Consider the following 16,735-nt stretch of genomic DNA (forward strand, 5'->3'; position numbering starts at 1 on the left):
TAATGGAATAAAATCCTAAATAAAATATTCAGGAATGGAATCTTGACATGTTCAGTTATCAAGAATAATCTTCAGCTAATGTCTATTCCCAAATGGTAAAAATAAAATAAAATACAGTTTTCTCTCTTGATGTCTTTTGCTCTTTTTGAATCAACTAGCTAGTAGATTATAGCTAGTTAATTCAAAAGGAGCACAAAAATGTAAGAGAACACTATGTTTACAAATGCAATTTCTCGTAAATATCTTCTTATTGCTACAAATGCTGCATGGGCCTGATTATTCCAAAAAGCAAAATACATTGTAAAGCTTTCTTAAACTGTGTCATGTCCAACTGCATTTAAAGATGTATTTGATTGCTTTTCTGTATTTTTTTAAAAAAAATCCAACTATATTTAATAAGCTAAGATACAAGGCAGGGGGATTTTAGCAAAGCTTTCTCCCTAATGTGTTTTTTTATGTTTGGGGGTGGGTTTTTTTTTTGTCTTGTAGAGAAGTATTTCATCATATCAACCCTCATTTGCAGTCTGAGGTAGTTAAGTTAAGACACATGTCTAGGTTTTATCTGCTTATATTTATGAGAACTATGTCAATGCAGCAGTGGTAGCAACAAAGAGACACAGGAGCTCAGGTTGCTAAATGTAATTTCTGCTTAGCCCAGAGAACAGTCAAGGTCATTTATTATGTAGTACCTCTATGTTACATATCTCTCTTTCCCTCCCTCCCTCCCAACCCTCTCTCATACACACACAGAGAGAGACAGTGTTCATCATCATTCTAAGGCAAAGTAAGGTATCACTTGCCATTCATTGTACCCATATTCACTGGTGCTAAAAATGAATTTATGGAAGAAAACACCAAGTGCATGATACGGTTCCTGTATTTCAGACCTTAAGTCCATAGACAGACAGTTCAAAGGGAGCTTACAATGTTCTCATACTGCCTTGAATAAAACAGTCAATATTAATTTACTGAACTATAAATCAGTGCTTTTCAGTAGCTTTAAAATTCATCTCTTGCCCTCCCTCTTTCTTTTAATATATGGCAGCTAGATTTGCCAAGAATTCTTGGGAGTTTATGGTTCATGGGCTTTTTATGTCTTATAACTTGTGCACATCACCTACAACCTTAGCAACCATTTTCCTCCACAGAATCTTAATGTGTCTTTCCAAGGCTGTGGAATGGACTCTCTGAGCGTTCGAGTAATGGATACAGATACGCTCAGTCAAGTTAAAGAGAAGATACTTGAAGCCTTTTGCAAGAATATTCCATACTCCCAATGGCCAAGAGTGGAAGATGTTGACCTAGGTAAGTACGGTTTTTTTTGTTCAGAAACACCAGTTTTTATCTTTTGAATATGAATTCTCATCATATACAAGATAATATCCAGACATGGAATATCTTCCCTTAGTGTATTTTTGTGATCAGCTGTTGGGAATTAAGCAGCTCTTTAAGAGATTTGGTCTTTGTTTTGTTTGTTTTCCAACATTCACTTTGCCATTAAAAATGCTTAAGTTACATACAAGCAAAGTAATCCCCAAACCTAGAAACCCCAGGAATGAAAAAAGTCAGAGATGGGTTGAATTGAGGCGGAGTGTGTGTATGTCTCAGTGGTGGGTTTCAAAAAATTTTAGAACCTCTTTTGTGGGAGTGGCTTGCCAGACATGTGACTGGATGGGCGTAGCCAGCTTGTAAAATGTGGTGAAATTCACTTAACAACGTTCTTGCTTAGCAACCAAAATGTTGGCTCAGAAACTCTGGCATTTGACGTACACAAGTCTTAAAGCTGTCAAGTTACAAGACCCTTGCACCCCTAACCCTTTAGAAACCCCCCCCCCCGGGGATGTTGAAACTTGACAGCTTTAAGACTTGTGGACTTCAACTCCCAGAATTCCTCCTCTCGCTCTTCATATTGATGATGTGCAGACGGGAGGGGGGAGGGAGCTGGAACCAGTTCTAAACAGCACTGTAGATTTGTGGAACTCACTCCTGGTATGTGTGCATATGTTCTTGGATATGTAAATGATGTAATAAATAGAGATGGCACTAAGGAGATACATCTGGAGGGACCCAGGAGAAGGGCCTTTTTCATGGTGGATCCCTTCTCTGGAATGTCATTTCCCCCCCAAGATTAGACTGGCCCCTACTCTTTTTCGGAAGGCCCTGAAGATGTGGTTCTGCCAACAGGCCTGGGGAACCCAGAGCAGGATGGAGCCCATTAAATGGCTAGTATGAATGTGTATTATCGCCAGGGAGGGGGGAGGGGTATTAATTATTTTACTTTTATTATTCTTTTTATTTCTTTAATATGGTGTTTTTATAGCCTTGTAAGCCACCTTGAGTGACTATGTGCGAGTAGGCAGCAATATAAATTTTCTAAATAAATACATAAATTATTATTATTGAATGATTTTGATTTGATTTGATTTGATTTTATTGACATTTGTAGGCCGCCCTTTTCCCTGAGGGGACTCAGGGCGGCTCACATAAAATCAAACCATCAAATAAAACACTGAGGGCTAAATCTCATCAATGCCCCCAGTTGTGCCTTTTCGTCATGTTCAGAAAAAAAAGCCACTGGAACATAAAGTACTGTTGCTAATGTTTGCCAAAAACTAAAAAAGGACATCTTGTCAGAACCAAAGGTAGAAAACTTTATTTCCAAATATAAACGCTGAGGTAAAGTAGAGAAAATGGTGATGTTCACAATGAGTTCAGCAGTTTCCGTCCTTTGAATTTAAAAAAAAAAAGTTCTGAGGAAAAATTACCTTGGTTGAAATCAGAAAAAAAAATGCTAGCTTTACAATTAATTAATAGATTTTTTAAACTATTTACATTTTCTTTCGTAAATTGTGCTTCAGAGTTCATGTTTGAAATTAACTGAATTTATGTATCAATTCATTCAGGATTAGACAGTACTTGAGCAAAAATGATTGCTGTACATTTATTTAAATCCAGGTAGCTGGAAATCAGAGTGCTGGAAAATATTCCTGCAGACTTCTTTATATTCTCTAAGTACGATAGTATTTTTATTGGTATAGATGGGACAAAGAGGGTCATAACATCCAAGTGGAGTACGGGGATTACAAATTATCTACTTGCAATGCTCTTAAAAGATTTCCTACCATGGTAACTCACATGTGAGTTTAATGGAATAAAAATGCTCTTTAAATCCCAGGAGCTCGCTACTGGAGTACTCATTTCCCAAATCACACAATGTGGCATCAAAATAAGAAAAGCGATTTATATTCTTGCTAACTAACACTTGCTGTATTCCAGGCAACTTTTTTTACTCATTCCATTTTCTTATTTTAGAATGGTTTGCCACAAGCACTGACAGTTACATCCTCCGGGACCTTGATGACACTTCCGTGATGGAAGATGGCAGGAAAAAACTGAACACCTTAGGACATTATAAGGTAAGAAGAGTCATTGCTCCAAGAATTTCTCTCCCTTTAAGCCTGGCTTTCCTCTGAGGCCCCACGATCTGCTTCCTAAGCAGGATTAACAGAAGAAAAGCAGGAAGGTTGCCATAACTCCACAAGACCTTCTGGGGAATAGACATCTGCCCTGGCGAGAAATTCGTTAATATTGCAACACATCAAGACTAATTAAACACTTTTCATGCAAAACAAGATATTGCCGTGGAAGAAAAAGCTTCATTTTCCCAGTGGCTGCCATCCATCCGTCCTAATTAAAATCATGCCATTCCTCTTCTTAACAATAGTGTCAGAATTCACATTGATCTCTTAGGGGAGCACGGGCTGCCCACAAAAGAAGCTTGCTTTTTTTTTAACTTCCTTTGTGAAAAATAATTTCAATTTCATTTGAAGTGACAGTCATATAATTTAGGCCTTTCTTCAAAGCATTTTCACACGCATATACTAATTTCATACAAATAGCCATGGGACTGAGCGTGTACTACTTCTGGATTTCCCCCCCCTTCCCTTCCGTTGTGCCCAATTCTCAGAGACTGCCAGGACAATTCCCTGCAGTTTTCTTGGAAAGATTTTTTAGAAGTGGTTTGCCACTGCCTGCTTCCTAGAACTGAGAGAAAGTGACTGGCCCAAGGTCACCTAGTTGGCTTTATTCCTAAGGCTCCCAGTCTCCCATTTTCTAGCCTCATGCCTTAACTGGCTCTCATTATCTTTACGGTACCACAGCTTATTTCTGGTAAAATAGAAAAATGTGGGATAGACATTACCACCACCAGATGGATTCGGAGTTGGAAAGCAAAAAACAGCCGAAAATGAAGGCCAAAGTCAGCTGGCCAGCATGCACATGCACGCTGGAGCTGACAGGGCAACGCCTCGCATGCCCTAGCAAATGGCTCCGTGGGCCACCTGTGGCACGCGTGTCATAGGTTTGCCATCACAAGTATAGGGTTTCCTGTCTAAGCAGGGGGTTGGACTAGAAGACTTCCAAGTCCTTTCCAACTCTGTTATTCTAATAGTATTCTAATAGTGACCAACTGCAGTCAGCGTGTAGTCCTCAATGGAGTACATCTATGTGGAGGGAAGTACCTCAGGATTCTGCCTTGAGTCTGGCATTCTTCATCATCTTCATAAATGATCTAGATTAGGGAATCAAAGAGGAACTCATCAGATTCAAAGATGACACCAGGCTGGAGTGAGTTGGCAACACAACAGAAGATAGACTCAAGATTCAGAAAGATCTTGATAGACTTGAGCATTGGACCCTATAGAAGAAGATGCAGTAGAGTGGTGGGAAAAGTAAGGTCCTGCACGTAGGTAGGAAAAATCAAATTCATTGATATAGAAGAGGAGGCACCTGTCTTAACAGTAGTAACTAGATAGGACTAGTGGACCACCGCTTAAGTATGAGTCAGCAGTTTGCTGCAGTTGCCAAAAAAGCCAATATAGTCCTTAGGCTGCATCAACAGAGAGATATCATCAACATTGCAGGAAGTGACGGTACTGCTCCATGTTCCACTAATCAGTCCACATTTAGAGTACTGCATCCAGTTCTGATCACCACGGTGTTAAAAGAGAGACTCAGTCCAAGGAGTGCAGAGAAGAGCGACAAAAATGATAAGGGATCTGGAGGCTAAATCATACAGATTACAGATTAACAGAATTGGAAGGGACCTTGTAGGTCATCTAGTCCAACCCCCTGCCCAATGAACTACATATGTTTAGCCTAATGAATAAAAGTCTCAGGGGAGGCATGATAGCAGTCTTCCAAAACTTAAAGGGCTTAAAGGGAAGAGGGTGTAGATTTATTCTCTCTAGTACCTGACAAGAAGCAATGGGTGGAAGCACTGACAGAGGGAGATTCAGCCTGGAAATAAGGAGGAATTTCCTAACAATGAGAATGATTAATCAATGGACTACCTTATCACCTGAAGTTGTAGGCGTTCCGTCACTGGAGGTTTTCAAAAAAAGATTTTTTTTTTATTTTTATTTTTTTTAGAGATTTTATTAACATTTGTAGGCCGCCCTTTTCCCTGAGGGGACTCAGGGCGGCTCACATAAAATCAGGGAGGGGGAGTACAAACAGATTGGGCACCAGTTGTCTGGGATGGTATAAGATCTCCTGCCTTGAGCAGGGGGTTGGACTAGAAGATCTCCAAGGTCCCTCCTAGCCCTTTGATTCTATGATTCTATATCTGTACTTGATCTCAATTAAACCCGTCCTACTTTTAAACTTTATGTTTACCCAATTTTACGGTGGCTATGTAAGTGAACTAGTCTGTAATCTGACATGTGTTTTTTTTAAAAAACTCCCCTTATAGAATGTGCAAGGAAAATGGTATAACAAAGAATTCATACGTAATTTGCGGAGAGCACCTCTATTATTCTCTACATTTCTGCCATCTCCTGTTCACGGATCTTTTGTGCAAAATCCACAGTGTTTCTATTATTCTGATGTAATGTTTTCCACAGGCATTTTGTCACATAAGAAAAATAGAGAAATAATTTGAACAAAATAAGCCTCTGCCTGCTTATTTAAAAAATCTTTCTTTGCACAATGTAGCTTTCTTCCTAAGTGACGGCATGTTCCGGTTTGCATCCTTAAGGGAAAAAATTAATTCAAACTGTTGTTTCTGCAGATACCTTAATATTTCCATCAAAATGTAAAATAGGAATTCTTTAATACTTATATGCATATTAAAGATGGGATGCAGCGTAATGTAGTTAAATTAGACAAGCCTTTAAAATAACTGTAGAATCAATCAAATGAATTTGCAGCCAAGTTTTTTTTTAAAGATTTGATAATGGGCAGAGGAGACAAAGGAGAGATTCTGTAAGCATTTGTCAGCAGCAAGTTGCAGAAAAATGCATGTACCCTAAAATGGAGATTCTAATCTTTGCTAAATTCATTTGGTAAATGTCTCTCAGTCATTTTGCAGAAATGTCCCGATTTTCTAGTTCCTAATAAGATTCTAGGGGACGTGGTGGCTCAGTGGCTAAGATGCTGAGCTTGTCGATTAGAAAGGTCAGCAGTTCGGAGGTTCGAATCCCTAGCACCGCGTAACTGAGTGAGCTCCCGTTACTTATCCCAGCTTCTGCTAACCTAGCAGTTCGAAAGCATGTAAAAATGCAAGTAGAAAAATAAGAACCACCTTTGGTAACAGTGTTCTGTGCGCTTTTGACATTTAGTTATACCGGCCACATGACCACAGAGATGTCTTCGGACAGTACTGGCTTTTTGGCTTTGAAACGGAAATGAGCACCGCCCCCTAGAGTCGGGAACAACTAGCACATATGTGCGAGGGGAACCTTTACCTTTTAATAAGATTCTGCTTCTTCCTCTGCATCTCAGATCCCTGATGGAGCATCCCTAGCCATGAGTTTAACAGATAAAAAAGACAACACTTTAAGTAGAGGTAAGTCGACACTCATTTTCTTTCATAAATATCCTTGGATTTTTCAGGGAGGATTTTAAATTATTATCATTCTTAAACATTCTATTTCATTAACTGAAAATTAATCACCGTGACAGACATCTGTGGTTTAGCCCAATTTGTTTTTGTGTAACTGAATGAAGTATTAAAGTTACAAAAAAAAGAAAAAATCAGGTGGTTTTTTTTAACAAAAGATGGAATGAGAGGAAAGGGGTTTGAACCCTCTCTCTTTCCCTAGTTTCTCAATCTTCTGCTGAATTTGCAGTCTCAAACCAAAGATGTATAGTTGAGTGTCACGGATAGTCTAACTCAATAAATTAGCATTGCCTTCATTTTAAAAAAAATAGTATTGCAACTTTTGAAAATACTACGGCTTTTTCTCAAATTTGCTGAACAAAGCATTCTGGAGACAGGAATAAATGTGAACTAACTTTATAATTGGAAGCAGAATTAGATGGGTGGGAGGTTAAGTAATAGTGGGTCCAGGGGTTATAAGAAGTCACAGCCCAAAGGAAAGGATTTTCTCCAGCCATGATCCCAATTAAATAATTTTCCCATGTTCTGATAGGAGGTGGAAAGTTAAACCTCAGATTCCATTACACTTTGGATCCAGTAAAAATTGAGCTCCAAAATCACTGCTAATTCTTCTATGGCTCATTTATGACCATAATATACATTTTTCCTCCTTTAAAAAATAACACCTTTCTATTGATGAGGCTTACATGTAATGTATCACTGACTAACCAATGAAAAGGAAAACAAACTGAAAATACAAACTTAGAGGACAAACAGACCTCCATAAATCATCTTAGCTTTTTTTTTTATTGATTATAGCTAAGTAATCAATATGGCTCTATTTAGGGGGCCAAGGGGGAGGGCAGTTTTTATTTGGTAGTGTCAGACATAGCTGGATATGAAACTTTCAATGTGAGATTGGACCATAGGGATTAGTTGAGGCTGCTCTTGTTTATCTTTCTCTCTGTAGTTTAGCAGTGTTTCTGTCCAAGCTCCTTGACATTGTAGCTGAGTTGGGAATGGCATTCCCCAGGCTTATGGTTCTGTGGGACTTCAGCCAGTCTTCTCTAAGAATGGAGTCAGAAGTGGCTCACATGTTCATAGCAACCATGGATCTGGTCCAACTTATTCAGGATTTAACTCACAAAGGAGGTCTCACAGTAGGCTTTTGTCTTGTCACAGGTCATACAGGGTTCATACCATGAGGGATGTTAATAGGAACCTCTTGTCTTCTCCTTCTGGCCATAGAGTTTTCTGAGGCGACACCACTGCAAGGAAGTAGGACTTATTGAATTGGTCCACTCCAGGCAACCAATAGACCCAGTGCCATTTCAGAGGGAACATGAACTTTTTCCTGAAGCTCTGATTCGTGGCTTAGCCAAGGGCTTGGTTGCAACTTGGAATGAACACATGGAAGGGGCCTTGGACACAAATTGGGGCATTTCCTAAGCTCACAGAAGAACTGTTAGCTACTTTAGCTTAAAAATACCTTTGCACATTTGCAGTTTGTGTGTCAGCTATGTGCCCATTCCTGGATCAGGAGGTGTTGCTCATAATCACTCATACATTTGTCACTTCCCAGTTAGATCATTGCAATGTACTGTGTATGAGACTGACTTTGAAGACCATCCAGAATTTACAACTGATGCAGAATGCAGCAGCGCACACACAGTTTCATGTCCCCCTTGATTTACTGGCACCTCAGCTATGTAAGCTACATTAGCTTCTAGTGTCTTTCCAGATGGAATTCAAAGTACTGATTGTTACCTTTAAAGCCCTGCATAGAATGGGTCCAGGTTATTTGTGGAGTCACTTTTTCCCAAAGGTATCATCATCTTCCACTGGCCATTGAGAGTTCTATGATTGTTATGTATTGGGAAGGGTTTTATGGTTATGGCAGTGGTTTGCTCTCCAAGTTCGTTTCAATTTAGATTCTGAACGTTTCATTACCAGCCTAGGTAACATCAGCAGCATTTCTTGTCCTATTCTCCTTCGCTTATAAATGTGTTTTATGGTATTAGGACTTATTTACTTACTTACTTGCTTACTTACATACCTATCTACCTACTTCTTTTTACTACTCCTGTTGTACATTAATTATCCATACTTTCTCCTATTCAACGGCATTAAATTTGGTGTGTTACAAACCAAGACTTTATCTGTTTGTATTTGGAAATCTCACAATATTTTAATCTGGTGATTTTTTAATTACTTTTTCAGCTATACATTCCCACCAATTTTTCATTGCTAGAACACGATCATTCTTACAGGTGTTCCAGTGAAACATTTTAGTTATTGCATTATTTCATTGTTTATCAGATTATGGGATCTTCCTGCACATAATTCCTACTGTTTCCTCTACTTCTTTGTACAATCTGCATTTGACATGATTTGATGATTTTTCAGTTCTGGGCTTGATTGTGTTAGTTTGAATAGCTTGCTCTTGAGCAGCCAAAATCAAATGAATCATTCAGATTCTTTTTTTTTTAATGTAAGCCAATTGTTAGCTTTTATCTTATGTATTCCCCTCAATCCTTTGTAGAAATTTATCATGCCATTAGTATTATGATTGCTGACATTTGGCATTTTTATCCACCTATTGACTCCTTCTGAGGATGGAGTGGGGGGGGAAGAGCTTTAAAGTTCTTCATGGCTTAAGACCATACTACCTAAGAGACTGTCTTCTTTCAGTTGTTTCTACCCATCCAATCTGATCTGGCAGGATGGACATGCTTCAAGTCTTCTCAGCCAAAGAATGTCAACTGGTGGGAACCATGAGAGGTGCCTTCTCTGCCATAACTCCTGCCTCTGGAACATTCTCCCTCCAGAGATTGAGATGGCCCCAGCCCTGCTGACATTTTAGCAGGCCTTGAAAATCTGGCTATATGCCCCGGTCTGTGGTCCCAAGTGTTTGAAGGCCTCAGTTTCCTAGTTATATTGACACCAATGAATTATAATATCTTTGGCTGCTTAATGTATTTTTATTGTATTCTGTTTTAATTGTTTTTATGATTGTTTGCCATCCAGAGTCACTGGTTTGTGATGGGAAGCTATATAAAATGAATAGATAAATAAATAAACAGATAAAGAATAATTGACCCTAGATCACTTAGTAAGCTAATCGTGTATAATAACTTTGGGCCTGAGTCTCCTTTATCCCATTGGACATTGCCAATTTATATCTCTTATTCAGTTTTGGCTGAATTTATTAATATCACTGCAGACAGGTATTTCTGTTTTCTGTTTGTTGCACGAAATATATAATCAATATTTTTGTTACCTTTATTTCTCCATGAATATCCCAAGGGAGCATTGTTAAGCAATAACGTGGTTTGCACTATGAATAGAGCTTAGAAAAATGTATCTGAAAGGGGAACATAAACCCCAGTCCTCCTTCCAACTGCAATGTATTCCAATGTGAAAAGCTTTATTTATTTATCTGTTATCAATGTTTATAGCCTTCTCCATCCCTAACGTCTCTGGGCAGGTAACAAGAGAAAATATGCAAAACAAGTAAAACGAAAAAGAGATAAAATCATGTAACAAAGTGCTAAAAATTAAAAACCCAAAGCATATTTGAACAAAAGTTTCTTCTAAATACTTCAGCATGTCCATAATTTACTATTTTTTTCTGAAATATTATTACGAGTATCTCCTGAATAGAGTTTATAGACCCAGGTAGCACCAGAATTTCCTTTAGTATTCACACAACCTATTTGTCCCTTCTAGTGGAAAGTGTCTGTGGTTGTCTAGTCATGATTGTCTGGTGGAGAATGGCTTCTGGTGGAAAATGGCTACATACCTTCAAAAGAGAACTGCTAGCCTCCAGTGTTATTGTCATGTTCCTCTTCTCTTCCTTGTGAATCTAGAGCAGGATTGGTGTCAGCCCTACAAGATCAAGAAACATATGCTTTGTGTGCCTAAAACTACTTTTATTAAGATTAGCTATAGTAATAGACTGTTGCAGGCTTGAATGTGTTCTTCCTCTTGCTCTCTCTTTTTCTCTTGATGTGAATGTTGGCTGTGTCTGTCTTTTTTGCTGAACTTATGCAGGATTCATTTGCTGATTGCCTTGGTAATGGATCTTCCCTCTCCTTACTCTCTACAGTTGGTCCCATGATCAGATATAGGATCCTGAAGCTCTTTTACTACGGCTTTGCTGGAGGTTTTTAAGAAAAGATTGGACAACCATTTGTCTGAAATGGTATAGGGTTTCCTGCCTGAGCAGAACTAGAAGACCTCCAAGGTCCCTTCCAGCTCTGTTAGTCTACTCTAGTCCTATTCCAATCTAGTTCTATTTCTTTTCTATTTATATTAATTCTGTTCTATTCTACTCTACTTCTACTCTATTCTGATTTCCTGCTCTACTGCCAAAGATCAGTGGCTTACTTTGTCATCATAAAACACACAAAAATAGCAGGGTAAGCTCTAAGATAATTTTAAGATAATCAAGTAAAGAAAATAGTCATTTCTCCTTCCTGCGAAACAAGAAAATCTTGGCTCTACTCATGCCACAACACAGGGACACTCTGCACTGCTACTGCTCCTCTAGTGGCCTTCTAAATAAGAAAAAAGAAAATAGCAATGGAACACCCCAAAAATATACAGCTGTTACAGAAAAGATTTCTGAGTCATGGGAAAGTACCATAAGAAAGAAACTCCAAACAACCCCACTTTGATTGGGGTTAGATATACTGTGAAGTAGAGAGAGGCTTTGACAGGATTTTCAAAATTCTGCTACAAGACTTTCATTCCATTAAAGTGTATCCCAAGACACCTTGTGGTTCCGGTTTTCTGACTTTGCCTACCTCAAAGGAAAAACCTTTGCCCTCAGCATTCTTAGAAAGGAAAAGAAAAGGATGGGAAAATTGAAATATGTTTTAAGGCTTCAAGCAATGCGGGAAAGAAGGGAAGGGAGGGTGAGGGGAAAAGAAAGGAAAGGAAAGGAAGGAAAGGAAAGAAAAATTTGGGAGTTTGGGTTGGATATAGCAGATGGTCTGAGAATATTATCAGTGATTATAATCAAGCAAACTAAGTGTTTACAGCTCTTTGTGTTTGCACCTGTATTGCCAGAGAGGCTGCTTTTGGGGAGTGGGGGGCGCATTTGGTCTGCCTTTTAAAGGTTGTTGCTTTAAGATTGAAGATGATAGCTCTGTTGTTCTTGGCTTTAACATTATATTTTAATTTTGTTGTTTTTCAGTTTGGATTCTGGTATTTTGTTTTGTGTACTGCCTAGGGGAGCGCCGTTAGAAAAGAAAGCTGGTAGAGAAATGAATTTATAAATAAATACTGTCAGGTGTGTTTTCTCTGAGGAACCGGCCGTAATGGTAAAGGGTGATTTTTTTCTATTTGAACTCCAAGAAAGAGACATAGATACCTATTATGCTATAGTAGCATGGAAAGGAAACCACATGGCTTACCCTATGGAAGGTTTGGCAGCTCCAAATTTTACAGTGGAAGTGCCTTTTATTTTCTTGGAGGTTTCCAGTATCCATTTGGCTGGTACAAATCCTCCCTAAGAAATCTCATGGCGTAATAAATCCACCAGACTCTGAGAAATAATAACCCTCTTAAGGCATTATCACTTCAGGCTTGTGAGTTATTGTTACTTCAGGTGGGTTTATAATCTACATTTAAATTTTACATTACAAGATAAAACTCAAAGCCAATCTAGTCTTCATTCCTAAAAATGTTCTTTCTCTGTTCAAAATGAACGCCCTCATGAAACCAAGAGAAATTTCTGTAGCTTGGAAGTAATTGACCTATCATGACATTGCTTTGTGGTGAGTGACTGGATTTTGCAAAGCTGGCGTGTCTGTGGCAGTTGGGGGGGAAATAAGATACAGTAATTTATGTTGGTGAATCCTACCATTCATCTAAACGCCTTCAGTGACATCCACAAAACTGAGTAGGATTGATGGCTAGACAAAAGAAAGACAGAACAGAGACACTTAGCGCCCTGTTCACTGCAGTGCATGACTTTTTTTGAATAGCAGCCAGCAATCTGAGGGACAGAAAAAAAAATATGTATATGGATGTCCAAAGAGCAGCAAACAGTATTTTGGCAGAGCTATAAGGAGACCCAGGCCTGGAGCCATCCATAAATACAATATAACTCTGGTCATCAGACTGGATGTTATGAGGTCATTTTCTTTCCTTTTTCTAAATAGCGTGCTTCTTGACCCTTGTTCTTCAATGGCTGTCTTTTCTATTGTGACACATCAGCCGTCAATCTCAGTCAAGTTCAGATGCTTGACAAGAGTGGCTTTTAGCTAGATAAGTGGTTCACCACTAAGCAGGTCAAGTTTTTGGCAGTCACCACAGCACTATGGAATTGGAGCTGACCAAATTGGTACTGGAACGGCACAAACCAATGGTGGATTCTTACCGGTTTGGCCCGGTTTGTCGAACCGGTAGTACCTTGGCAGCCTGGGTTGCTGGAACTGGCAGCTACCCAAGTCTGTCACGCCCCCGAACCGGTTCTCCTGGTTCCCATCTTGTTTTTATTTTAGTTGTACTGTGCATGCGCTCATGGTGTGTCCCTGAGCGAACCGGCAATAGCCTCTGCCGGAACCCACCCCTGCCCCAAACCTATTGATGGCAAATTTCAAAAGTCACCTGTGAAGAGGAACATAGCAACTATGTAGTGCTATTTTGTTTTCCCCTAGAAAATAAAATATGTGAACAAAAAGAATGGGTGTGTGTATGTGCGCATGCGTGCTTGTCTGTCTGTCTGTCTGTCTATCCAGCCAGACATGAAAGTATTCTTATGGTGTAATCCATAATTTTTACCCAACATTTTCCTTCACACGGGCAAAACAATTTCCCTCTTCAATCTTTACTATATCATTTTAAAGCTTGCCTGATCCTGGGGATTTACAGTGTCAGAAAGAATCAACTGCAGAGAATAGTAGAGAGGCTCAGGATAAAACCCCATTTTTGAATTTCCTCCTCCAACAGAGATCTCCTCTCTACCTCATGGGAAGCACCAAAAAAAAAAAAAAAGCCTCTTTGGCTCCAGAACTCATTGTGTCTTTCATTGTTTGTATCTGGCATAAGGTAATGAAATGAGCAGCAATCCTCTGTTTATTTGTATTGCTAATATAAGCAATTCACTCACAGCTTGCAGTGACCACACACAGTATAAATGTGTTTCAAGTATTTTGGATAATTTTTGCTGTAAATGAGTAGATATAAATATCCTGTTGCTAGAGCATGTGTGGAAGTGTACTCTTGCATTATTTTTTTTCCTGTACTGAATCCATTTCTTACTGTGTTTCTATGGCTGAAGCCTAATATAAATAATATTAGATTCAATAAACATTTAATATTAATATTTATATTAAATGTGTACTCATAAACCCGATAACAAAAAGTTGGCTTGATTTACTTTTTTCTCTGATCAAACTTCTACTCTAGATATGTAACTAACTGCAGGTGGAAGAATTGATTAGACTCCTTTTAGTTATCAGAGGTAATCTGATTCTTTCTAAAAATCTATTTAAGTGGTTTTCAAGGAACTGATAAATATTCAGTGATAAAAGGCAGCCATAATAGACATAAGCTTAGAAATTGAAAAGCAAAACTGGAATCCAATATACATTCCTATCTCAGGCTCATGCATTTAGATCTCAAACTATTTAAAAAAAACCTTTTAGAAGCCAAGTAAAAATTATTTGACTCCGTTAATCTTTCATGGAATAATGGTGCTCAGGTTCATGTTTGAATTCAATAAGCTGACATGCGGATCATCTTCAGTAATAGGTATCTTTTACTCTTGAAAAAAAACCATGCAAAATTGTACACTAAGCAAATTCTCCTTTGCTTTTCTCCTTTTTTTCCCTCAGTAAAAGACTTGGACACTGAAAAATACTTTCATTTGGTGAGTACTCTGTTCCAAAGGATATCCACGTTGCCATTCTAGGTGGGCCAGACAGATTTTTCTTAGAGAGGAAGTTTTTCTCCCTCAGCTGCATTCTCTGTACAAAATAGCTATCCAAGAAAAGGATCCCCACACAATAGCTATCTAAAAAAATGTCTGACTGACATGGTATGTAGAAAAATGAAGTCATAGCCAAATCAGAAATTTAGACAAAGCTGAGAAAAGAATTACAAAAAATAATTCGATGGTTGAGAAGCAGGCCTGGCCCAATGTAACTATAACCAAGTCTGTTCCTAGTGAAACAAGCTTCCCCCCTTTCTCTTGCCTTACAGTTTAGTAATGTATAATGTAAAGACAGTAAGGCTGTACATGGTTTATTGTAAAGGCAAATATAAGAATGCTTTCCATATGCACAGTGTATGCAGAGCGATAAATTTGTCATCCATTCAGTTTATTGGCCTAGGATCAGACTCATTGGGGAGGGGACAGTTTAGACCCTTAGGGTTCTTGAGTTGTTTGTGTAATAGGATAATAATTGAACACACAAATTTGGTAGAGAGAAGGAATGCATTCATTTTTTTTAATGTAGTCTCTGTCATAATCTTGCATGTATTTCTAACATATTTTATCTTCCTGATGATTGCCAATTATCAAAAGGGAAAGAATTGTTGTATGTAACTGATGTTTTAAACAGCCGAATTCATTGTAAACTGAATCTACTGCAAAATTCTCCATTCACTGAAAGAGAGAAGGGAAAGGAAAGGAGGAGGAAACAGCCAATATAGCTGGCAATAGTATAAATTATATTTAATATTGTTCCATTGTTCATAATCTCATTGCTCTGGTTGTAGCATAAAGAAGTAATCTTTCTCCTTTTTAAAAAAATTAATGCCTTGTAGTCAGCTGTTATATTATTTAACAAAACCTTTGTAATCGTACATCATCCGTTGGTGAGTGGATTTGTTCTTTATTGTTATTATTGTTTGGCCATTGTTCAGGTCCTTCCCACAGATGAACTAAATGAACATAAAAAATCGTATCGACAAAGTCATAGGAAAAAAGTTCTTCCTGAAATCTACCTAACCAGATTGCTTTCCACAAAGGTAGGACATTAGAGGAGCATTGAGTGAAAAGATTGATATACAAGTATTCTTGGTATGAAATTATTGATCCCAGATGTCTCCTTTGGCATATTACAAATGTTCCAACTGACTAACAAAATCAAGTTCAACTAAAATTAACTCTGAATTACCCTGTGTTTTACATTACATGAGAAAATAGCTATCCTTATGATTAAAAATGAAATTTTGTAGTGCAATTTTGTACATTTGTTTCTGTAAATAAAGCTTTATTACTACATTTCATGAAACTTGTATTTTAGATAAGTGTGCATGAAATTAAATGGCATTTAGTAAAGAATAAATGTAGTTTAATTTCATGCATAATCTTGGTAAATTACATTTAGAAAGGAGCCTGGTGGCTCACCAGGTTAGGATTTTGGATTAACAAACAACAAGCCTGTGTTTGACACCCATGTGCTGCCATGGGGCAGAGTGAGCTCCTGTCCTTTGCTCCAGCTCCTGCTAGGGAAATGAAAGGAGCCCCCAATTGGGCTTTGCCTGGACAACAGTGATGTCACCAGCTAATTATTTCAACACGGAAGCACCTCAATGCTTCTGACATGAGTGCAATGTGAGTAAAGAGTATATTTCATTGAACTCGTTAAGTCCATTAATATTTTTAATTATTATATTTTTGGATTAAGTTAACTCAGATTACTGTGCTTATAAAAATCCACATTTTATAAGATTTGTAAATAAAAAAGACATTAGGATATTTCATTATTTTCTAATTTTGTGATACTGGGTTATATTCTAACATTGTTTACATATTGCATTAGATTTTTACCTGCTGTTTTCATCTTGAGTATTGTTTTATGATGTGTTACTAAGTTTTGGGCATAGTGAATCTAT

The 16,735-nt window shown here is 38.1% G+C and overlaps 1 protein-coding gene across 1 annotated transcript in view; it reads left to right on the forward strand.

Annotated features, from left to right (window-relative positions):
• PLXND1 (plexin D1) overlaps positions 1 to 16,735 on the forward strand; it is a 165,032-nt gene that overhangs the window by 139,282 nt on the left and 9,015 nt on the right. The window contains exons 27-31 of the mRNA XM_032210671.1: positions 1,149 to 1,305; positions 3,313 to 3,416; positions 6,784 to 6,847; positions 14,728 to 14,762; positions 15,761 to 15,865. Coding sequence (XP_032066562.1) covers positions 1,149 to 1,305; positions 3,313 to 3,416; positions 6,784 to 6,847; positions 14,728 to 14,762; positions 15,761 to 15,865 — 465 coding nt within the window. The remainder of the gene's footprint in view (positions 1 to 1,148; positions 1,306 to 3,312; positions 3,417 to 6,783; positions 6,848 to 14,727; positions 14,763 to 15,760; positions 15,866 to 16,735) is intronic.

Source organism: Thamnophis elegans, chromosome 2 (genome assembly GCF_009769535.1).
Source record: "Thamnophis elegans isolate rThaEle1 chromosome 2, rThaEle1.pri, whole genome shotgun sequence".
Taxonomy (NCBI): domain Eukaryota; kingdom Metazoa; phylum Chordata; class Lepidosauria; order Squamata; family Colubridae; genus Thamnophis; species Thamnophis elegans.